Below are 25,279 nucleotides of genomic sequence, written 5' to 3' on the forward strand. Positions count from 1 at the left end.
TGCACCAAAATGCAGCGAATATGTCTTCCTCCAACCGCCTGCGTTTGGCGTCGTGGAGTGTGTGACAGATTTCTTTCACGCTGTGGAGTAGCGGCGCACACACACTCGATCCTTTGTCTTCGGGGGCTTGTCAGCGACGCTTCCATTGTAGCTTCGCACATTCGGGCCAAAGCAAACACGGTGTCAGCTGCTGCTGGAGTGTGTGTTTGTGTGTGTGTGTTTGCTTTGTGCATCTCTATTGACATGGTGGTGCAGCTCGAATATGGCTGATCTTGAACTGATTGTCCCAAATGAGATGCAGACTGGGGGAGGAATAAATCAAGCGATCATCAGTTTGTTTTATTTCCCCTCGGCTCAGATCTGCCCTCTGGTGTTTTCGATAAACAGTCTGCGTTGATGTTAAAGAATGGCAGGCTTTCATTTTTACATCGTCACATGTTTCAGCGGGGACTTTCTTACGTCAGCAGCCGACATTTACCAGGATGTATATGCAAAATAAAGCAACAGAGAGCTCTATGTAACGTGGAATGGCCTTTGCAGAGAGTCTTAAAGTCAGGCTAGTCATATTATTACATTAATATTAAGGTGACTTCAGTATCTCAAGCAGACATAAAAAAGAAACATGCAAGGTGATATATGTTGCTGTCTGGATGTCATTTAGTTACCAAAGAATAGAGAATAACATTAATACAGCCTGCAGCTATAAAAACACAACTTTCTCTTAATATTGCACACAGAAAATTGATGTTAAATTTCCTTAAAAAAAGGAAAGTCATTCATTCACGTCCAACATGAACAGTGAAAGGAGAACTGCAGTTGGTGTCTTCCTACTTTACCTTACCTTAATCTCAGAACCCATCGGTTATCGACTCACAGATCGACGACAGATCCTCTGGGAGCAACGGACAGTAACTCCTGTAGGCTGAGGTTAGCTGGAAAGGTCTTCCGATAAACTACCGTAAAACATGTTTTCTGTAGCTAATTATTAATAAAATTTATTTTTATTTAAAACACACAAATTACAGCCTACCATCTGTTTTCAACTTTGCCATCTTGCTAACTACTGGTGGGTTGAGCTCAGCCAACAGTAACATTGATTGTTGTGAGGGTGGTGGCTGCACTGGCGGCGCGTGTGTGTGACGAAGCTTTTGCTAGATTACAGTGCCATCGTCTGAATGATACGATACGATACGATACACCTTATTGTCCCCTTAAGGAAATTTGTCTTGGACTCTAATGCTGCACACACTTCGCTCCCAATACAGTAGGATCAGTAAATTAAAGACAATAGAAACCAACACAATCCACATGTAAACAAGAGTACATGCCACTGAAAGACCACAAACATGTCGTGGGCACAAACGGATTTTTAAAATGGTTTAGTTTGCATGTTATAAAGTACGTCTCTCGCACCAGTATACAGGACACAGCCCACTTTTTAGATGGAAAAAAAAAGTATTGAAAGTGCATTTTATACACCAGAGTTTTTACGGTACTTCCTTTTCTGTGTGCTGCATTTTTTGCAGTCCGACTGGCAACTTGAGAAGCAACAATGGAGTTGGAGTAGCTGAACTTGCATACAGAGATTAATACAAATTTTAATCGTCGTCAGATATCGCCGGTTGGAGCCGAGATGGCATACAGCGGACTGCGTTCCGTGTCTTCTGCCCTCCACACAGATTGTTTCACCTGCTTGCAACCAAAGCCTAGTGTTACATGATTGGTCAATGCTACTCAGACAGGAAACGCATCACTTCCCGTACCAAAAACAGGTCACAGCGTGTGTTCGACAGCTTCCAGTTTTCCAGATAGCATGTGTTTTCTTATTGTGTGAGGGAGCAACAATTTTGAATGTAACTCTGTCGCAGAGGACGGTAACCAGGAGATTTTTGTTTACTTATAACAGCAAATGTCTCCGTATGCCTTTACCTGTAATGTCTGCCGGCCTCCTCTAATCTCGTCCAGTAAAAAGACATCCAGTTTGCTGTCTGCCTGAATTCATATAAACGCAGCATTAAAAAGATAGAAGAAGAAAAATGTACCCAGGTTCTTCAACATAATGAGACGAGCTCTTTAAATGCAGCCACATGTCTCTGTCAGTTATCTTCCTGCATGAACTATTTAAACAACGAGGGTTAAAGATGGTTGAAGGTGTATCTGTGCTTTGTCTGAACAGAGATGGATGTTGGAAATATCTGCATCAGCTATTCCTGTAAGTCAAAAATCAGTGACCTCGATGTGACTAACTCCAATAACCAGTGTGCGGTGGTGCAGCTGAACTGACGAGACTTAACCGTGTGTGAATTATTTGCTCGATGTTATATCTGTATTTGTGTGTTGTTGTTTTTGTTGCAGATCTTTCGTAGAGCGTCCATCTTTCATTACTGATCTAAAAATACATGTGTAACTCTAGGTACACAAACACACACAGTATCACACACACACACACACACACACACACACACACACACACACACACACATACCAGCTCACATACCAGCGGAGTAATAGCAATGATTAACATCTCCAATAACACACACAGTCCGTGATCTAAATCTGGTCAACCACAAACCCTGTGCAGACTTTGGTGAGCTGCGGTCGACTTCCCAAACTTTTTCCAGAGTTATAAACTTAATTAATATTTGGTCAGCACGGATATAAAAACTTAATTATGAGTTTACTTAAATATTTATAAAGCAATAACACGGTAACCACATGATGCAAGTTTCTGTGCTTGGTCGAAATATTGAGGTTGTTAATCATCCGGCGTACATTCTCCTCTTCGGCTCTTCATGTCTATCTTTGGATTCGACATTTAATATTCTAAAAATAACACCTGCTATTTAAAGATACAAGCAGCGCCATGAAGAGGAAGGCAACCTGATTATTTTGTCAAGTTGCAACCAATCTGTATGATTTAACCAAGATAATCTGTGATTGATTGTTTATGTCTGGGTCAGATTTAAGACTTGACAGGTCTGATTCTTTATCTTCTTGTGCTTCGATACCCTTAAGGCCTGACTCGAAGCGTAAAAACAATCATGGCTCAAGTTTCAGTTTGGTAAATTCCTGCAGAGTTTTTTGGGTACACTTTTAGTTTAGTTATTTATTTTTATATGCCCTTATTATAATGTTGCACTATTAACTTTGCTGCTGTAAGACTGTAAATTTCCCCGTTGTGGGACGACTAAAGGAATATCTTATCTTAAACTTAAATTCAATAAATTCTTGAGAACAAACAGCAAGTTTAAAAGTGAATTTAACTGATATTACTCTTCAAAGCGTCACTGAAAAGAGGCAAACAATAGAAGTTAAATGTTCAAATGTCCGTTATCTACACCACTTATCCTGTTCAGGGTCGCCGGGGTGCTGGAGCCTATCCCGGCTGTCATTGGGCGAGAGGCCGAGTACACCCGGGACTGATCGCCAGTCAATCACAGGGCTGACACACAGAGACAGACACGCTCACATTCACACCTACGGGCAATTTAAGAGTCACTAATGAACCTAACGAGCATGTCTTTGGACTGTGGGAGGAAGTCGGAGTACCCAGAGGGAACCCACACATGCATGGGGAGAACATGCAAACTCCACACAGACAGGCCCACTACGTCTGAACCGGGAACCATCTAGCTGTGAGAATGGAGTCTAGTGCGTCAATGTTAATTTAGCTACATGACCAAGTAGAGAGACATAATTATTTGTTTAAATGGCTTTAATTCATACACTCCAGCTCAATGTTTACATGCAATTATACAGTATGTCTCAAGAAGTCAACGAGCCAATACCTTGTGTACGATTTTACCACCATGTTCTGATTGGTTGGTTTGAGGGTGGATCTCAGCAGCTGTAAGTTTTTTGTAGGGATAGACCGATTATCGGCCGGGCCGATTATCGGCGCCGATATTCGACATTTTGATGCATATTGGCATCGGCCTTTTATTTTATTATTTTTTTTATTTTTTTTGTTTTTTTATTTATTATTTTTTTTAATCCGACGGCAGTAGTGAAAGCTGTGCATGCAGAGTGCGCACACACACGGCGTAAAGGAGAAAAAGTTAATTTCTTAGCAAATTTTATTTAACTTTGTTTTATTTACTTTATAAAACTTCAGGAAGTTATTTATTTATTTATTTAAATTTTCAGTTAACTTTATAAGAGATGCTGCTGACCCTGGGAACTCCCTGTGCTTTTTGTTTGTTTGTTTAACAAACATATGCTTAAAGGCATTTAAACAAAGTTAAGTGTTGGAGTTTGTATTATTCAAAATTTTGACGCCAATATTTTCACTTTTACTGCAAATTAATATCGGCTCCAAATATCGGTTATCGGCCTCCTTGACTACTAATAATCGGTATCTGTATCGGCCCTGAAAAAACCATATCGGTCTATCTCTAGTTTTTTTACTCTAAATTTCTAACAAAGATCTCAGATTGTTCAACTTTTATCTCAGACTGCCTGATACTAATGTTTTCTACATTAATAGACGCGCAGAGTCCCACAAGGCGTCAAAACAGCTCCGAAATATGCTGCATATGTTATCATTTGTGTAACGAGAAGACTCAGCAGGATCTGACACATGCAAGAACCAATGCAAAGAATGTAAACAGGTACAGGTGTGTAAAAGCTAGCCAGACCTGTTAGGAAATCTTTTTTGCATATATGCAGAGTCATAAATTTCCTGCAATGACTTCCACGTCAACAGAAAAGTAGACGTTAAATGTGAGCGGACAGAACCAGCTGGACGAGTTAAAAGATAAAGCATTGCATGAGCGAACTGACAGCAAAGAATGTGTGCTATTTATTAGACGGAGAGATAAACAGGCTGATTGACAGGTAGAGGAGGAAGAAGAAGAAACACACAAGACAATGTTTAAACAAATGAGAGTAAAAACTGCTAAAATAAGAATCAAAGGAAACAGTGAGGATGTCATATATACTGTACTCTGCGTACTCCTATACACGCTGCAGAGTTTAGATGTAAGACAACTTTGTCTGAGTCACACACCCACTTACTATTTCTGTCCTGCAGCTCTAGGTGTCTGTTCTGAAACTCACACACACACACACACTCTCAAACACACACACACATGCACACACACGGGATAATCCTGGAGCAGGGTGGGTAGGCGGGAGAAAGCTGATCTGTTTGTGTGAGCGTCGGGCTGTGAAAGAGAGATAGACAGTGTGTGCAGGAGGAAGAGAGAGAGAGAGAGAGAGCGACAGGGAGTCGACAGGGAGGTTACAAGTTACAGAAAGTTAGTTCGGGGTTAAAATCCCGCTGACCGGACTGAAGGCTGAATGAAGTGCTTTAAAGCGGGAGGTGAGTTCTGCTGAAATGAGACGAGGTCCCGGAGATCGGGCTGGAATGTGGCCAGATGGGGTCTGTGAAGTGTGTGTTTGAGAATATGTGTGTGTGAGGGAGAAAGTTTAGGGGGAGGGGTGCTGTAGCAGCAGGGGATGAGGGGACAAGAGGGGTGGGACGGGGGTCTCCGGTGCTTTGTGGCTGCTGGAATGCCTTCCTTTTCTTTCTCCTTTCGTTTCTCCGCCCGCATGCACTTGCTCCCCTCTCTCCCCCCCTCTTTTTTTTGAACTCCTCATCCCTTCCCGTCTCTCTTTCAACTCTGCGGTCACCGGTTCATCAGTAGGCTACAGTACCTCTGGGGGGAATAACATGCTGCTTTCTGTTTTCCAGCTAGGCTTGTAACGTATGTTTCTACTTTTCTAACAACTTTTCTTTATTGCTTAAATGAATTTGTGCAGCGTTGAAAGTGTTTGAATTCTCTGAACTGTAAACTTTGTCCTGTGCATCAGTGACATTTACTTTATTTGCCTAACTGCTGTCGCTAAACGTACCTTACACAAAAAGTCACTGACAGCAGCACTATTTATTGTTTGCAAGCTTCACTGTTAACATTTTCCTCAAGGGGCTGAAACAAAAAGCTTTTAGTGACAGCAGGACTTTTGTTTGTGTGTGTTTGTTGGACCAAAGCTGAGCTGGAAAAAGGCCTCTGGGCAGAGGCTGCATTGATCTGTCTGTGTAAAAGAGCTGCTCTGTTATGCTGCGCGTGGACAACAGACACTAGAAACACAGACACAACTGCATCAGAAACTATCTTACATTTACTCCAACCACAGCAAACAATAATGAGGATCTCAGATGAAGCAGGATACAGTAGATATTAAGTCAGAGGAGAGCTTTAACCATAAAGTTTTGGCCACACATCTCCTTTAAAACCTTTCATGCTTTCCTTTTCTAACATCTCTCCGGCTCTGTGTGTTGTCAACCCTCCAGGTGACGATGCAATGACGGGGGACACGGACAAATATCTCGCCCCCCAGGACCTGCGGGAGCTGGGGGACGACTCGCTCCCTCAGGAGGGGTACATGGGCTTTAGCGTTGGTGCACGGTCACAGAGGTAAGACCCACTACGACACACTGCATTGGATGATATATATAGTATGATTGTTTTATGTTTGTTAAGAAATGAAGCAGTTTAATATTGTGTGCAGGGGTTGCTTTGTCACCTGCCACTGTTGCAGAAAACTTTTCTACAGGTGACGTAGACACTGTTTTTGTGTCTGCCACTTTAGCAATATATGCAGAATGATTTAAAAATAAGTTGGTGTATAAATGTAGAATTTAAGCCTGAATCCCTGAATACTTAAAATACAAATTCAGTCATTAAGAAACAGCGAACATTACGGCAAAATTGAGCTGCTAACTGAATGACTAGCAGGGTTCAACCTGGCCAAAATGTGGACAGTTGACCATTAGCAAACCATCTTGAAAAAGAGGACATCAATATATCTTTATTTAATGAGATAATGTACACTTGTAAGGACAATATGCTTTGCTATTGAGCACACAGCACTGTCAAAGAAAAAAGAAAGAAGCTTTGAGAGCTTAGTGGTTATCTTGCTAGCTACAGTTAGCAATTAGCCAAGCAAGTAGTCCCAAGCTTTTACAGCCTAGCTTTGTAACTATGATAGTGATCCCCCAGTCTACAATTAATCTTTATTTATGAGTTATGGTACAATTCATTTAGATAAATTGCATAATTGAGTACCCCATACAGTAAAGAGAAACCAGAAAGAAGCTAAGTAACCTCTGTGACTGACTAGCGCTAGCATGTTTGACAGATTGTTAGCGGTTATCTTGCTAGCTACATTAGCAAATAGCCCTGCAAATACTCCCAGATTGTAGAACCAGGTAAACGACAACTTTTTTCCCCTATACATGAACAGTATTAATAAAACGGGGGGGAGGGGAATTGGTAGCTTATGTGATTGAGTGTTGCTAGCATGTTAACAGCTGGATGCTTTGTAAGCTGTTATCTTGCGAGCTACAGTAGGTCTTTCAGTAGTCTAATCGTCCACGAACCAGTTAGCAAGTTTGGCAACGCTGAGAGCTCTCTTCCCTGAGGTACATGAACAGTACGGAGACAATTAAACTTTTATAGCTTATGTGACTAACTCAAGCTAGCATGTTCCCAGCTTCATAACGTTTTAGCGGTTAATTTGCTAGCAAAAACAGCTCTATAATTAGTCTTTCACTTGTACAACCACATATTTAACAATATATTTGGATGATTACTATTGTGCCAAATTTCTGTTGTGACCAGGTTCAAATATGCAGATCAGGTAGTTTTTTAATGTCACGTAAAATTGGCGAATTTATCTACAGATTAAAACGAAGTAGGAAGGAAGTTACAGGTAAAACAGGAAATCCTCTTGTTGAAATTAGAGGAAACCTTTAACTAAAAAAGCAAAATGCTCGCTTTGACAAGAAACAACAGGGTTCATGGAAATGTTTTTTTATTTCTGGTGGTTATTACCACTTTATAAGCACTGTCATACTTACAATCTATATTTCCAGTCCAGCCACACACTCACAGTTTCCCCCTCACCAGTGGGAGGTCATAGTTCGCTTTCTGTGGCTGTTGAACCTTTCCTTCACACACAGAATATTGACACTTGTGCAACTGCGCTTAGGAGGGAGGGGTTATTGAATATCTGAGGGGTGACACACATGGACACTGCACCACAGGAAATGAGAAACATGTTCGATTCAATGGCCTTGAGCACTGGGTTACATCAACACACGCTGTTTGAGAAGGGTGTGTGTGTGTGTGAGATCAACCCAAGCAGATAATTGATTCAACTAATTGTTGGTCCCCTGCAGGGAGGAGTTCAAATCACTTCCAGTTCAGTCAGTTTTGGAAGTGAATTATCTATAAATTAGTCACTATGTTGTTTGATGTTTTAAGGAATCAATAAAAAACTCTCCAAATGTTATTCTTCTGAACATCGTGAAAAGCATAAGTGGAGCTGTGATGTTCCTCAAAAAGATTCTTCTAGAAGATTTAATGATAGTATAAGCTTATTTATTTTCCATCAGATGTCATCATTTCTTCCTTAATCTTAAGAAAACCTTCCATTATTTGGGTATAGCTGTTAGATCTAAATAGTACAATACCCATGAGCCTCAGCTCCCCTTGCTATGGCATCATATTCAGCATCCATATCATCTGCACTCCGTGAGGTCACTCAGTACCCGCTCTGTCCCCGCTGCCTGATTTGTGCACGTTCTTGTTCCTGCCTGATTTGTACCTCAAACATTTGACGACAGCAAGTTTTTTGTTTTTTTTAAACTTTATTAACAACACAATATTAGACAAATACAATACAATACAATACAAATAACAGTACGCGGCCGTTATCAGCCAACATAAAAAGACCGAAAGGTTGCTCGACTGCTCTTGTTTTATTAGCACTGATTGTTAAAAGATGTTTTAGTAAAATTACGTGGTGATCAATACAGACAATTGTGATGGACTTTACCGTTCTGGGGCCCTACTATCACTCTGTCACGGAGCCCTGTTGAGAGACCCGATAGATCATTATGTAAGTAAGCTGTCATCTGATGTACGATACTGTATCTGATACACAGCTCCGGAGCTTTAATCAATTTGACCTACGACACACCGACATAACTCTCTCGAGTCGAGCGCCGCATGTGTGGAACAAACCGGGCAGTGTCGCTGGGACGTATCGTGTACTGACAGTCACAAAGTGCAGCCTCAGCCGGTTTCGTGGAGCTGGCCAATCAGAAGAAAGCGGGCTTGTAGGGGCGGGGTTTCTTAAAGGGCCAGAGCTGACTGAGTCGTTTCAGGCAGAGGCTGTATGAGGGCCTGCACAGAGCACCAGTGTGAGAAAAATAAGGAGTTTTTTTAACTGTAGATTATGCTAAGCTACTCCGCAGGTATCACAGATTGAAATATGAAGCTTGAAATTAGCATAATAACATCCCTTTAAAGTCTAAATAATATGCTCGGCATCAATAGACAATAAGTGTCAAGTGATTATCTGCATTATCAATTCATCTTTAACAGTTTGACCTTGAACGAACTCCTCCCTTTTCACACCTCTATTATGATATAATTATATCTTTGAAATTCACATCCTTAAGTAAACATGTTGGGAAACTGAGATGAAGCCGCTCTAATATTAGTCTGAAAAGTTTTTATTGCATAAAGTGGATGAAGTGTTGTTTTGGTTTCAGTCTGTCAGTTGGCATCATTCTACCAACCTGCATCTCTGCTCTGGCTCTTCTCCTCTCTGCACCTCTCCTCTGTTTGTTCATGATCTTTTATTCTCTCCTCATGTCCGTTCTTAATGTTAGTCCCAAAGTCAGGTAAGGCTAAAGGCATGACGAGGCCTCCCTACACCTCCCCCCACAACCTCCCCCACCCCACCCATTCCACCCCTTTTCCTCCCCTGTCTCCCCTAGACTCCAGTCACTATCAATATCATGACTTTGTGGTCCAATGTGATACATTACTGTGTATGTTTGACTACTAACTTGATGATTTTGACCGGTTTTTATGATTTTTAACACTTTTCTATGTTAACATCAGGCACTGTGTCGTGTACCGTGGTTCACATGTGTTGTTTCTGTCTTATTTCTTGCTTTCAGTTGAAAACAGTTCTGCTGCTTGAAGAGAAAAGCCTGCTTCTTTGTGTCTGACTGTAGTGACTGTATTATGGTTATGATTAATGCCTGGGTCTTTGTGGGTTAGCCACAAAGGTGAAGCTTTGCATCATTTTGGTTTCTGTGTGGAGTTCATCGAGCTTCCAGGGACCTGAACTGATAAATCTGCAGGCAACATGTGTTGCCTTCATCAGTTTAGTGTCTTATAGTTACCACAAATAAAAGACAGTGCAGAATAATCTCACTGTATGGTGTCAAGAACTATTACTCCTGTAAAAAGTATGTACATTTTATTAAAAAATGTACATTTATGCAAATTGAAAGTATTTTAACAGCAAAAATACTTTAAAAAACAACTTCATTTTGACATCACACGTTTGTAATAGCAGCAGAACATTTGGCGTCTCGGCTCCGACGATATCTAATGATAATATCTTAAACCCCCCCTAGCCGGAGCCTGCAGGTGGATGCTGGGGTGGTGGTGGTGGGGCTGAAAGTATGAGCGCAGTACTGGTGCAGGGCAGCGGTGGCGATGACGGAGCAGAGCGGGAGGGGAAACATGCAGCTTAAAAAGACCGCAGAGTTGGGAGGGAGTGTGGAATCGGTGCAGCGCGAGTTGCCTTCCGAAAACTAGCTTGCAGGGCGTCGCTACATTAGCGCTGTATATTAGCGTTGTTTTGTTTACTTGTTTGTTATGACGGAAGTACAACAACATCTTGAACTTGTACCAAATAGATGTTTGTTTTTTGATGTCTAGTTTTAGGCTACAACATTTATTATTTACTCATTAAGCCTGCAAGCTTTGTCTTTTAATCCATTAGCTCATGTTTAAATACGGAAGAGTTGCAAGAAGTTGCAAATTTATGAGATAATAATAATAATAATAAGATACAATGGCCCAAATACACCGCAGTACTTTTCCTTTTATGTATGCTTTTATAATACCACGATTAAATGAAAAATATATTTTGAAAGGAAAGTAGCTAAATTGTTTTTTTATTGTTACACGAGGATTCAAAAATACATCTTGCATTCTCGGCTTCTCCGGGCTTCCGTAGGTTTCTCATTTCAGAGTCGGGGTTGGGTTTTTGTCGTGCAACAGTACAGAGCATTTTAACTCTAATTCATTGACATCAGTTTGCTCGTGTAGAGCACATAGCGCTACAGGGATGTAATTGCGGTTGAGATGTTGCAGGCAGACATTCATCACGTGTCATCGCTCAGGAATGCTCTTTATTTGCCTCATAAAATGTTTCTCTCAGAGCCCCATCACAAACATCCCAGCACACATGCCTCGATTAAACACGCCGAGACAGTCACTTTGGAATCTTTTGAACAATGTGCATGAATGTATTGTCAAAAGACGAACTACACCAGCCTCCATTGTTTCTCATACAGTACAACTTGCATAGGCTACCCTGCTTTACTCAGGCTTTTGGAGCATTTGAGTCATGAGCTGTCATAGTTCATAAGACTGAGATAGACGTTATGAAACTTTGTATTTTCACCCTCCAGAAGATGTTGTTTGGAAAATCAGCGAGACTTTCAGCTGGATTTCTACAGAATTTAGTTTCTTAATATGTTTCTTGTTACCTCAGACGATTTGCGCAACAGTCATTTGTTTCAAGCTCTGCGTTATTTCTTGGAAACTCTTGAATTCCCTCTGAAGAGCGTTTTTTTTCCTGCCTTGTGTTTCAGCTGTCACTGATGGCAAACAGTCAGGTTCCTGGAAGCTGCATGCATTTAATGTGTTTATGTTTGTTTTTTCTGTTCACTTTCATACCCCCTCACACCCACCCCCCTCCCTATTCCTCCTCCTCCTCACCTCCCCTCTCCATCATTGTGACTGTTGTCTTGGTAATCCGTGACTTCTGCGGCAACCACACCAAGCCTGCGTTCCTTCAGTTCTGATAGGTCCAACACGCTGAACCGGAGCTCGTTCACGCGGGACAGCATGATGATCGAGGAGATGCTGGCGCCCAAGGAGATGGTACGTACCCTGTGTGCTCGTGTTGAAAGGTGTCTCTTTTTGTCTCAGGCAGTAATACTCAGGCTGTTACCTTCACAACAGTTCTGTCTGCGAATGTGCCTGTCACCATGCTGTGCCAAAAAAGCCAGACTTTTCACCGATCCTCTTACACCTGAGTCTGAGTCGACATTAAGACGACCAATCCTGTTACATTTTACTGCAGGAGGAAATGAGATTAGCTGTTAGTGCGGATAAGGGGATTACTTTTAGGATGCAGTAAAATGGCACTTGAGTAAAAGTGGGCACTCAGGTAAAATTGTTGTAGAATATATCCCAGGGGACAAAAGGGAATGTATTTAATCTCATCTTCATCTTTTTAAATGTACAGTATTGAGTTCATACTTCAAAATGAAGGTCTGCTTGGTAGTTTCTGGTTTTCCCTCCAAAAATTCACCAAACTAGACGTTGAGGACCGGCTATTGTTCGACACTTCACAACGTCATTGCCAAGATGAAACCTGAGTTTTGTTCTTGACTTTAAAAAAGCCAAATTTCTTTTTTGAACTTTCAGTTTTTTAGTATTGCAAGACCATGCAGTTGTTGGATTTATGAGAGGCAGATGGATCAAAAGTGTAGAAAAAAAGAGTTTCAAACATTATGATTCTATTACCAACGGCAGAAAAGCACTTACAGTCCAGTCTTTTATGGTGTTCAAAATCTCCCAGTGCAGATTAATTTATTTCTGGACATATTTCCAAAACTATAAGAGTTGTGCCAGCTGAAGTGTGATCCTCTCAGCTGTGCATATATTATGAGGCAGTTCGGTCTCTGTAAAAGTATTAACAAAGGTCAGTGCTCACTATAGCGTCTTATACACTGCCAAGTCAAGGTGGGATTATTATGTCTTCTATTTAAAACGCACGGAGGCAGAGAGGTGGGGCAAAGTCGTTCCTCCTCTTAGCCGGCATTGGAGGCAGGAACAGAGGCAAAACAGCGTCAGTGTGTGTATGAAGCATATGCTGTTTGTTTACACCTCGCGCACATTTTTCTTCCGCAATGCCGTGTAAAAACACACACTGGGGCGGCGTTATGCCGGCGTGGCTTGGGTCAATTTAAAATGACAAAGGCGGCATAGCACCGGAGCTTCGTTACAGCGCTGAGGTGGAATTGCAAAGTAAAAAGAGCTTGTGTGGGTTCATGCGAAAACTTTTGTTGTGATTTGTTGCTCAATACAAATAATTGATTGATATATTACGTACCTCAAAATTGAAACTATTTTACATATTAACATACATTTGTAAATACAGTTCTTACGAAAAATTGGGCAAGTAGTTCTCACATCATCACGCTGACAAACAAACAGCACTGAAAATACCCCTCCTCACCTGTTAATGCTCACGTCTCTAAGCTCAAACCCGGATATATATCATTCTTACATTGTAGATTCCTCCGTCCTCAATGATCTTTTAGATATGAATATATTGAAACATTTTCAATTTTTAATTTACAAGTTTGTCAAGGTCTCTTTGGGATAAACAAAAGACTTTCTTATAGGGATGCACGATATTATCAGCACGTCAGTAGCTGGCTTGAAAATTATTATTATTATCATTTTTCTGCCGATTATTTCAGCCAATAAAACAGCACTTGAATTCTGCCTAAATGCTCGACGATTCTGTAAAAAAAGCTTGATGTAATTCTACGACATTAACTCGCACTGCCTGCGCAAAGCTATCAACAACGTACAAATAAAGGCACACAAAAAAGTCACAGAAACTCGAGCCAATGAATAGAAGTTAAACAAGGTTCACAACTCTTTACTAGCTAACAGTTAGCTAACATTCTCATCTCAACATCAAACACGACAAAAATACACTCGCGGCCAACAGAGTGTAACATAAACATCAGTGTCAAACTAACTTACACATTCATGGACGCACACACGATAAAAAGAGTCCGTGGGCGATCAGTGATGTCTCCGTAGTAGGTGCAGTAAACATGTCCGGGCATGTCTCCCTCATTGCCGTGTTTCGGGGGGATGCTGCGTTCAGGTGCGCTCAGAAACGTGAGTGATCAGACACGTGACCTTTTGTACAACGTCTCTTTGGTCAAGCGTGAAGAAGGGAGCAAGGTGTCTGCTTTGTAGCAGTTTTGGCCACTACAATAAGAGTAGGCATGATGTCAATTCCACTACAGGGGAGACTTGATGTTCTCTGCAGTTAGGTGCTATTTTGTGCCTGCAAACGTCAGCACTACCAGAGTACAGTGAGACACACTATGCAGTAATTTGGAGAGGACTTCAAAGTAACATGATTATATGATCTGTGAATGTAACGGCTCCTAAACACCAGCTTGTCTCCCCTCACGCTGCTCCAGATGCTCTGTAAGGAAAGGTCTTTCATTGTAGAGCATCACAACAAGGTAGATGTGCACGAGAGAACATGTCATTCAGTATTGTGTTGTTTTTCAGTTCAGGTACGCCGTCATCAGTTGTGATCTGTTGTTGGCATGCAGAGTTTACGTTGGAGCATGCATGCATTCATCAGTTTCTGTTCCTTGTTTTTTAAGAGGACTGACTGATGACAAAAGCATCGTCCCTCACGCAGACTGTCAAATACGTGGCATTGCAGGAATTTAAGACCCACCATCATTTTACAGACATTACAACAAGCACTGCTGCCATCTTTCATTGTGAAACAAAGCCACTCTATAGACAGTTTATCTCCCCCATGACTCCTCCTTCATGCAAGGAAAATATGCAGGCATCGATGGTAGGGATTGATCAGCTTGAAATCGGATAATGTGGGCCTGCTTCTTGACTCACATCCTTTATCCTGTATTTTGCTGGCAGAAGTTCAGCTTTCTTTTCAGTTAAAGGTGTGTGTTATTAAATGATGGTGTCCTGAAATGAATTCCGATCAACAGCAGTCTCCCTTGTGTAGAAATCTTTTTATGACTCAGCCATAAATCCTGCAAGAGCTACTCTGAAGTGATGCCCTCCTTTCCCAGAGGAGACACGACCAAAATAAGAATCTGGGTTGTCATCTTGTACCTCAGCTCACTGCCGGACCTGGAAGGGAAAAATTGCAACCCAAAAGTTAGAAGACACATAGTCGTCTTTAACAAGAGCAGTGTGTACTTTCCACCATCAAAACTCTTTATTGTCAGGTTTTCTTGTTGGAGATGTGGTGTCTTTATTTCTTCCCTTCTTCTTCTAAATGCATGGCGTCATCACCAAAGCTCTATATTTTAATCATCATTACTTTAATTTAAAATAACACCATATATGCCTTCCAATGACCTTGCCGTGTCCTCTGCAGCATTTGGCGGTGGCTAAGGACTATGACAACGACTCTCTGAGGAGGTACAGCTGGACTGCAGATGCACTGGATAATGTCAACCTTGTCGCCTCACCGATTCACTCCGGGTAAGCATTACTGAAAGGATGAGTGGATAAGACAAGGATCAGTGAAGACGACAAGGATCAGGGAAAATGTCAGCTTAGACTACATCGGGAGAGGATTGAGGGAAAGGTAGACAACGTGCCTTTGTGATCGCAGTGTTTACAGGAGGATTAAGAGGTGTGTGAGAAGAACGACACGAGACATGTGCTTGTCTTTCTTTTCATCTGCCTGTTATGTATTCTTCGTCTGTCTTCCTCTCTTTGTCATTTTCTTTCCCCTCGAGACAACGTCTCCTACCTGCAGCGGTTTCTCTTCACCTTCTCTACGTGTGTGTTCTTCTTGAATTTTAAAGCTAATCTGTTACACTCCCCTCATTTCCATAATTAGCGTATAATAGCATCATACTGCTCAAGAGCACTGTTCAAAAGATACAAGACTTGGCTCTTGCTCTCTCTATACAGTATAACCAATTTAACAAACCAGTGCTTACCTCATGCTAAAGTTTAAGGCAGTCATTAACCTTGCAGCAGGAGATCCACCTGTGACTCATGTAACTATGGAAATGAAGGAGCTGTAATTAAAGCAACATTTTGACATTTGGGGAAATTTGCCAATGTGTTTTTTGACAAAGAGTAAGATGAGAAGTTTGAGAACACTCTCAAGTCTCAGGTCATACTGCCGCTTTATCGGGCTCCTTTTAGTCCCGTACATATAAACAGGTTACTCTTCAGTGTCTGTATGAAACAGAGTACCTCATAACAGATGCTAAAAGGAACTTTAAAACAGAGATCAAAGGGTACCTGAAAACAAAGACTGAATGGTGCATTGAAACATACACTAAAGGTTACCTTAAACAGATGCTTTAGGACACATTTAAACAGAAGCAAAAAGCTACCTACAAACAGATGCTAAATGGTACCTGAAAACACATGCTAAAGGATACAAAAAACAAGCTTAAGGGTGCCTTAAAAAAGATGCTAAAGGGTACCTTAAAAATGCTAAGGGGAACCTTAGGAAAGACAGATTAATACACCTTCAAACAGAAACAAAAATCTACCTACAAACAGATGCTAAATGGTACCTTAAAACACATACTAAAGTTACCTTAAAACAGATGCTAAAGGATACAAAAAACAAGCTTAAGGGTGCCTTAAAAAAGATGCTAAAGGGTCCCTTAAAAATGCTAAAGGGTAGCTTAGGAAAGACGGATTAATACACCTTCAGAAACAAAAGGGTTCCTACAAACAGATGCTAACCTTAATACAGATGCTAAAGGATACCAAAAAAAACACTAAAGTAAAAACAAAAACACAAGCTAAAGGGCACCTTAAAAGAGATGCAACTAAAGGTACCTCAAAACAGGCCCTAGAGGAACCCTCAAACTGATGCTAAATATACCTTAAAACAGATACTATAGGGTAGCTTAAAACAGATGCTAAACTGTATAATAAAACTGATGCTAAGGGGTACCTTAGAACAGAGTCTAAAGGCTACTTTAAAATGGACTCTAAGCTGTATCTTATAACAGATGCTAAAGGGTACCTTATCTAATCTTTTGTTAAATCTGTTCTAACACTAAGATGTAAAAACTATGTATCCACTCTTAATGCTAAGCTAAGCTATCAGCCCTGGACTTTAGAGTGTATTAGCCGTGAGTCAGGTGTCAAACTCCTCATGTAACTCTCAAACAAAGCAGATAGGAGCGTTTCCCCACATGTCCATTGTGCTCCTTTAAAGGACTCCTTGGTGATCGTCTTCTTAGTGGTATTTTTCCAATGACAAATCTCTGTTGTTGACCTGTCGCTCCTGCGTTGCTTTGTCGTCCATCCTGCAGTTTTTCCTCTCCGCTCCCGCAGTACGACAGCAGGTGATTGACTGTGATTGGTTGCCCTCTTTATCACCACCACCACTACCTTTGTTTTGTGTTACTTCCTGTCTCCGGTGACATCACACCCTCCTCTCTCTGATCACTCATAACATCTGTGTTTGCCGTCCTGTTACACGAACTGTTTCTTACAGCTTTGATGTAAAGTGGTTTGGATTTGTTGGTCTTGTTGTTTTTCCTTTTGTTTCTCTAACATGTCTCAATGTGACTTTGCAGAGATTGACATGACGCTGACTTGCACTCTAGCTACAACTGGAACTGTTTACATTTGAACAAGTAATGGTGGCCAGTGGAAATAGGTTCTGGTCAAACACTCCTTCATCAGTAGCAAGTGTGTGCTTGAGACTCAATCTTACCTACTAAAGGACACATTTATGCAAAATTACATTTATTTTTACATCGTTTTTTCAACAGCTTCATACAAACTAACACGACATCTCGTTCACCAAATTGCATGGTGTGGATTTTTGTGTGCGTGTGTGTGTGTCAAATATAAATGAGTTACACACAGAACTGCACCACCTTCTAACGTGGGTAAAACACTGGTTTAAGTGGAGGCTCCTGTGTCGGTAGATTGGCGGCGTATTCACACTAAGAAATGGATGTAACTGAAACAGCCAGAGCCAACACAGAAAACTCCTCACATCTCTGCTCTTTCCTCTGTCTTAATCTGTCTTCTTTACTCACACTTTTTTTTGTGTATTTTGAGGATCACAGCATGGACGGCACTTCACCTCAGCTAAACTCTTCTCTCTCCATTAAAGCTGTTGTTACTCTGATGTGTATTCTCCTTCTTATCCCATATTTTTCTGTATCCTTCCCTCCTCTCCTCTGGTTCTCTCCCCACATGCTCCTCTGTCTGTCACCTTTTTGTCACTTTTAAACTCCTCTCCTCTTCACCGTCTATCTCCTATCCCTTCCTCCTCTCCTCCTTTTTCTTCCTTTCCTTCTCCATCAGGTTCCTGGTCAGCTTCATGGTCGACGCCAGAGGCGGCTCCATGAGAGGAAGTCGCCACAATGGCATGCGCATCATCATCCCGCCCAGGAAGTGCACCGCACCCACCAGGATCACCTGCAGGCTGGTTAAGAAACACAAACTGGCGTCGCCTCCTCCGATGGTGGAAGGAGAAGGCCTGGCCAGCCGACTGGTCGAGGTCGGCCCGGCTGGAGCTCAGTTCCTCGGGTAAGACTCCATTTTCTTTTTTCAACTTCAAATATATTGTTGCAGTTTGCTTAACGGCGTATTTTTCTGCACTTCTGTTCGGTTACTTGACATCTCCTTCCTTCTGCTTGTTGCCATCGCCATTCTCCAGCCATCTGCGTTTATATTTAAAGGTGTGAATGTGTGTATGCGCATGTGGAGGTGTGATACCTGCTGCTTTATTTGCAGTTTAAGTGAAATTGTTGCGGTGTGCTGAGTTTCCCTTTGGCAATGTAAAGGCAACATCAATAACAGATGTAAACTGTGTGAAAGTGTTGGTAGTGAAGAAAGAAGAATATATGTTCTCCTGCTGCAGCGAGACTCAGACTACCTCTTAAATTTTTTAGTGTTTGATAAAGAAAAATATCACAGCTTCTAGACAAATATTTGTCTCTACAGTTTATTATAGTGTTAATAATAAAGCTTAAAGCAAACATTCTTTAAAGTTTTGATTAATTAAATCTTAAGTGTATTTTGTTTGGATAAATCACTAATCAATGAGCCTATTTGTGATGGCTGTGGGGGAGTTTCAGACTCAAAGGCTTTGGAACTGCTGTCACAGTAGAAAATTCTCAACTGCAATTTTTCTCAACCCGAGGATAATTTCCTAAAAATGCACTTTTTTCCGGCTATTAGTCCAAAAGAATTCATCATTAAATCATAAAAACTGAAAACAGCAGCACAGTTATTTTGTATTTATGCTTTGTAATTTATTTCTTCATTTCTAAAATATTATCTCAAGACGAGGCTGAAAACGGTGTCAGAACATAATATGTTAAATATAATGAAAAACATGAACTTTCCTTTGATTGAGCTCATGGTGGAAGATGCATTGCTAAGTGTTAGGCCGGAGATATTCTTGCTTTTTACCTTGCGTGTGCGTATACAACCGTCCGCGTCATGAAGGTAATTGTTCACATACTTGTCTTTGCACTAAGCGTGTTTCTGGAGGATACCGCTAGAGGGCGCACCAGAGAGCTGACGCCATATGCAACTACCTGAGACCCTGCGTCCTCATACGGGGACATTACATTTTGGCTTCACAGCAGCATACTATTTAATTCTTAGACCCGTTGGTCTCATTCATGGACACTTTGTCCACCACCCTGTGGTCACAAAAGCAAATTGCTGATCAGTGTACATTCAAGATGGCCGTGATCCCGACCAAAATGTGATAGTCGGTCTCTATAGAAAACTCAACCAGGTACAAAACCTCTTCAGATTTTATGATTGAAACTTGTTTATTTAATGCGTATTAACAGTTGTAGCTTGATATGGCCGACAAATTTGACTAATTTTATCAATAGCAACAAGCTACAACACCGTTACGACAAGGTACTCACATGAGGACGTTGGGACTTTTTCAATGTAACACAAAGACACTTCTTTGGTTTATACTTATTAGGTCCTATTAATCCCCAAAAGGTAGGAGAAATTAAAAATGCATACCAAACAAAAGCTCGGGTCTCAGGAGGGTATGTGCGGGATGTAAACAATAGACATGGCCACACTCGAGGAGGTTACTGTTATGTTTACTCTGAGATCACGGCAGAAAAAGCGACCGTCCTTACTCCGTCTCTCCATCATGTTCCTCCGTGCACGGACGTAACGGTCCCCGGACGCAGGTTTCCACGTCGACTTCTAAAGTATCTGTCTCCAGCTAGGTTGACAGGTATGTTTGTCACTGTGCAGTGGCAATGACACATCGTACAGATGTGGATAATCGCGGACTTGGTCTATCAGCTTGTCTTCAAAAGTTGTTGTCTCTGCTGTTGTGTCGAGCCCGTCACGTATCCTTTGCCTCTACACTGCCCCTACCGTTCATGTGCATACTGCATCTGGCGTACGCGTAATGTTAATTTTTGAGGACGCACCAAACAGACGCAGAGAACGCGTGGCAGCCATCATGCGCACACGAACGTGTAGTTAAAAGCGAGTACAATCTCCGGCTTAAAGTCGAGCTGAAACGGCATTTCGAGAGTATCTAGCTTCCGTATCGTGACGTATTTCCGAGTGAAACAGGACGTGCAGGCGGGACATATCATTAGAGGGATTTGATTTGATCGTTGAGAAGTGGGCGTAGACGGACGTTCTCCACAGCGCAGTAGCTAGCTAACTGACCGAGCGTTCTTAGTGCTCTGCGGCTAAATGTTGCAGATTGATTGGTTGAAATTGTTTGGTGCTAACTTACGTAAGCACGCGTGAAATTTTGTTTTACATGAAGAAAAAATTATCAGATTTTGATATAAGAATACGAAGAAATGGATTTTCTGTATTTTTTTTACCTATATTGTCAAATAGATGCACAATATTACTGGGGATGTGATCTAAAAGGATTAAAATGAATGAATGGTGTTAGCCACTTGTCAATCACAGCTATCCAAACTATAAAACATACCCTTACTTATCGTATAGTTTACTCTAAATGGGACCATCTTTTACAAAATGAACATCATGCTGTTTTGAGACTTGAAAGTAGAGATTGAGACCATAAACTTAATAGAAAAAGTTATGATAATGTGTACAAGTCGTTGCCATTACTGATGTCTCTGATGAGTGCTGGGGAGAAAAGACAGGAGTCTTATTACTGATGTAAAACTAGAACTTGGTGGTGTGTGTGCTTCTCCTGACTTGACGAGTGTGTCTCTTGTGTATGGTTGTGGGTGCGTGTGTGTTTCATTATCTTGCGGACACAGTAAACTGCATCTTCCCAGAAAGCTGCCAGCCCTTAATGAAGGCGAGAGCCTGGTTAGTCCAGTGCTTCAGCTGGGACCCAGAGGAACTAGATTTGTTGGGTAGGAACCAAACATAGCACCTCCCACCCTCCCTTTGCTCCTCTCCCGTCTGTACCTCCCACCTCTCCCAAGGGAACGACATGACCGAGGCTGATTCATGCTGATGGATTCTTTCACCCATCTAGGTTTACTTTGATTTGTTAGGACACAGCATTACTGTTTTAAGGTTGCCTGTAGTTTTGGGAAGAAGTCAATGACATAGCGTTGAAGGAGGAGATCTAGTAAATAATAATAACGATGAGTCAACCACAGAGACGTGGATTTGTTTACGCCTCAGTATCATTAAAGGGAGAGACGTAGATTTTACAGTTAAGATTTACAATTCTTCCTAAAACTACACAATATAGCTTTAAATCCATTACAGTTACTTTCAGCCACTTTCATCTTAGAGACCATCTTATTTTTTATTTCAGAGGCTTTCAGTGGGCTTCTGATGTCACTGAAAGCGAAGGTTTTGATTGGCTGTTTGGACTGGACTGCGCTTGTTGGGCATGAGCCTCTTCCTCCTCAAGCCGAGCATCATCCTGCTTCCCATGACCGCTGTTACGTTACTCCACCTTTAAGATCAGTTTTTGTAATGTCATCCCACAGCCCTCTGTGTAATTTTATTTCCAGAACCATGAGTAGAAAGAGTTTGACTGAGTCGATCCGTGTAACGTCAGCCTGCAGCGGTGATTGTAAAACTGCAGGGCTGCTGCTGGAGCAGGTCGCAGGTTGTTATTAGAACTACTGACCAGCAGCTAACCCGAGCTTCAGTGGGTTTAAGATTTAATGTCCGTTCTCCCCTTCATGTTTTTTATCATAAAAATGGAAAATTATGAAAAACACCTTTAAACGTTTTCTCTATCATACTATATATTCATGAATGATAATGTTAGTTGTTGTTGTCCTCCTGACAGCGACATGTCAATGTCACCATAAACAAACAGACCAACCGACATCAGATTCTGATCCGTGATTGATGCATGGAAACATCGAATGGTAACGTTAGCTTAGCCAATAAAACTCTTGCTAGCTTTTCAATTTCAAGTAGAAATATGTACAGTTTCATTTAAAAAAACGCACGACTGCTAAAGTGGGATTTATGACAGGAAACGTAGACGTGGGGTTCTTTAGCTAATATCTCCTTGCTGTCTGTTCTGAGTGCCTTAAAGGAAAAACAGCTTTGGTTCTGCAAATGGAAACACTGTCTCACATCATACCTGATAAAAAGAATTACAACATATAACTTAAACAAATTGGTCTAAAAATATTTCACTTTCTTTGGCGTGTATAACCAACATCGAGTTGTTGAAGTTAATACAAAGGCTTCGTTTCTTCTCTGCTTAGATAAGTTGTTTGCTTCCATACCTACATTGAAAGACTTATCGTCACGAGGTAAACTTAACACCTACGTGTATTTTCAAAGAGATAAATAAATGAATAATAAGTAGAGCTTTATTTATATAGCACCTTTAAAAACAGGAGTTCACAAAGTGCTTTGACAAACAAGAAATTATGAACACAGTGGGTAACAACATGGCCGACACAGCAAGACGATACAAAGCTACAGTCACGATGAAGTTAGAGGACAGAAGATGATGGAGCCAGAGGATAAAGGGTGAAATGAATTAGGAGCAAATAAAAATACATAAACGTCACATAAAAGCAAGTTTGTAAAAGTGCATTTTAAGAAGTGATTTAGAAGATGTCACTGACTCTGTGAGCCTCGTCTCCTCAGGCCGGTCGTTCAAGTCGAGGGGCCCTGATTCTCCTTAGTGACGCTCATTTAATCATGGGCAGCAAATTCTTCCGTATTTCAAGTTGTTTCCTGGCAAAGTGGGTGCACAAATTAAAGGGGACGAGCCTCTGAGAGGAGGGGTGTATTTGTTTGGCTGTTCAGTTCAAATTCCAACAATCTGTTTCCTGATTTGCGTGTCCCTCCTTCTAGCTGGGTAATGCTGGGTGGCAATTTAAGGACCGACAATGAAGGCGTATCGATACGTCTTAAGCGATTTCTGCGCGGTCGATTGTCCACAAAAAAATTACTCTATTGAATAAAGGCTTTGTGGCTTTTGTTTTCTATTGTCCTGATGTTTTATTTTACTATTAGGGCAGCTAATAAGAACACAGTAAAGAGTAGTTCTATAAATGCCAAGTAATTGAAATAATACATAAATTAAAGGAAAACAATCTGTTAACCTTTATTTACATTGTTTGGAAAAGTTAATATTATAAGTGAATATATTTTCTTCATGTAATCGCTTCTAAATCGCTTCCATGGCTACTTTGCACGAACAAGATTCCTCTATAAAGTTGGCAAATGTAGGCAGACATCATATAAATATATTGCGTGTGAAGTGAGAAGCTGATTGAGGGAAAAAAGTACCTTTGAGAAAAACATTGTGTCAGTATCTTTGTTAAAAACATTTCATAATCGATGAAAACAGCTCCTCTGATCGCTCCACACTGGCTCTGCTGTCGTCTAATCTGAGAGACTCCTCAGGCTAGAGCGCGTTCATCCGTCTCTCTTCTGTTGCTCTCATGCCTTGTTTGAATAAGGGCTGTGCAGCTTTCTCCTCCCAGTCCTCCTTTCATTTCACGTGTCTTGTCAAGTCACGCCCAGCTATCACATGCACTTTGAATGTCCCATTAACCTGCAGCACGGCCACCGCTGTCATTATGTCATCAGCAGAAGTTCATTTATACCTGTACTGTATGTTTGTTAGACCGAGTGTTTCTTTGCCATATTTCACTTTATTTGAACTTTAAATGAATCCCATCTTTATAGATGTGTATCCCCTAGAGAAGCTGTGTTTTATGCTCTCCATTATTTGTATTGTTTCAGATTTAATTTTGCATTAGTTTAACCTCACAAAGGTGCAGCTTTTAATGTAATCTAGATCCATCTAAAACTAGGTCAACTCTCAAGACAAATATTGGGATTACTTTGTGTTGGTTTAGTCGTTACCTCGATCTTAAATGACACAAAATATAACTAATTAACACTTATTTCCTTGACATGTACCTCACCAGGCCTGTGATAGTGGAGATCCCTCACTTTGGCTCGATGCGGGGTCAGGAGAGAGAGCTGATCCTGCTGCGCAGCGAGAACGGAGAGACCTGGAAGGAGCATCTGTACGACTACAAGACGGACGACCTCAAGCAGCTCCTCAGTGGGATGGATGAAGGTAAAGCACATGAGCACATTTTATCCCTTTATTTATGTTGTCAAAGTTAAGTTGCAGTTTCCTTAGAGAGCTTTCATGTGAAGAATTATACGTGTATGTCAGCAGCCTGCTTTACCTTGTCATCATATGTGTGTTTTTCCTCCCTGTAGAGCTGGACAGTCCTGAGGAGCTGGAGAGGAAGAGAATCTGCCGCATCATCACCAAGGACTTCCCACAATACTTTGCTGTAGTGTCTCGAATCAGGCAGGAGACCAATCACATGGGACCAGAGGGCGGGACTCTGTGCAGCCGGAGCGTCCCATTGGTTCAGGCTTCCTTCCCTGAGGGGGCTTTAACCAAGAAGATCAAAGTTGGACTTCAGGTGACTCGTCTTTGTCTTACGCAGAGAGAATAGCGAACACAGCAGCAGAAGCTAACAGCTAACACGCTAATAAAAATGTACACACTTATACTCCATGCAGGCCCAGCCGGTACCTGATGACACGGTGAAGAAAATCCTTGGTAATCGAGCCACCTTCAGCCCCATTGTTACCGTTGAGCCCAGAAGAAGAAAGTTCCACAAGCCCATCACCATGACGATCCCAGTCCCGCCTCTCTCAGGGGAGGGGCTTTCAAACGGCTACAAAGGAGACTGCACTCCATGTCTCCGCCTCCTCTGTAGCATCACAGGTGTGTTGGTGTGATATGTGTGTGTGGTGGTTGATCCCTATCAATACTAACTACTAAACCAAAGAAGGCACAAGTAGAAAGCCTTGATTCAGTGGGCTTTTTCTTTAGCGTGTCTCTGCAGGGTTCTCCAGGGTATGCCATTTTAGTAATTTAAAAACATACAGTGAAACAGTAAAGGTAACAGTATAACTTC

At 41.4% G+C, this 25,279-nt stretch overlaps 1 protein-coding gene across 2 annotated transcripts in view; it reads left to right on the forward strand.

Annotated features, from left to right (window-relative positions):
• LOC138593971 (ankyrin-3-like) overlaps window positions 1-25,279 on the forward strand; it is a 155,295-nt gene that overhangs the window by 98,930 nt on the left and 31,086 nt on the right. Inside the window, exons 25-32 of one of the 2 annotated variants that reach the window (XM_069665058.1) lie at window positions 6,296-6,419; window positions 11,885-11,984; window positions 15,283-15,389; window positions 17,201-17,233; window positions 18,210-18,434; window positions 24,263-24,417; window positions 24,567-24,778; window positions 24,879-25,086. In XM_069665058.1, the coding sequence (XP_069521159.1) occupies window positions 6,296-6,419; window positions 11,885-11,984; window positions 15,283-15,389; window positions 17,201-17,233; window positions 18,210-18,434; window positions 24,263-24,417; window positions 24,567-24,778; window positions 24,879-25,086 (1,164 nt within the window). The remainder of the gene's footprint in view (window positions 1-6,295; window positions 6,420-11,884; window positions 11,985-15,282; window positions 15,390-17,200; window positions 17,234-18,209; window positions 18,435-24,262; window positions 24,418-24,566; window positions 24,779-24,878; window positions 25,087-25,279) is intronic. The other variant, XM_069665059.1, reaches the window with a different exon arrangement.

Source organism: Semicossyphus pulcher, unplaced genomic scaffold (genome assembly GCF_022749685.1).
Source record: "Semicossyphus pulcher isolate SPU_LCO1_2020_fin unplaced genomic scaffold, fSemPul1.0.p SCAF_16, whole genome shotgun sequence".
In the NCBI taxonomy this organism is placed as follows: Eukaryota; Metazoa; Chordata; class Actinopteri; order Labriformes; family Labridae; genus Semicossyphus; species Semicossyphus pulcher.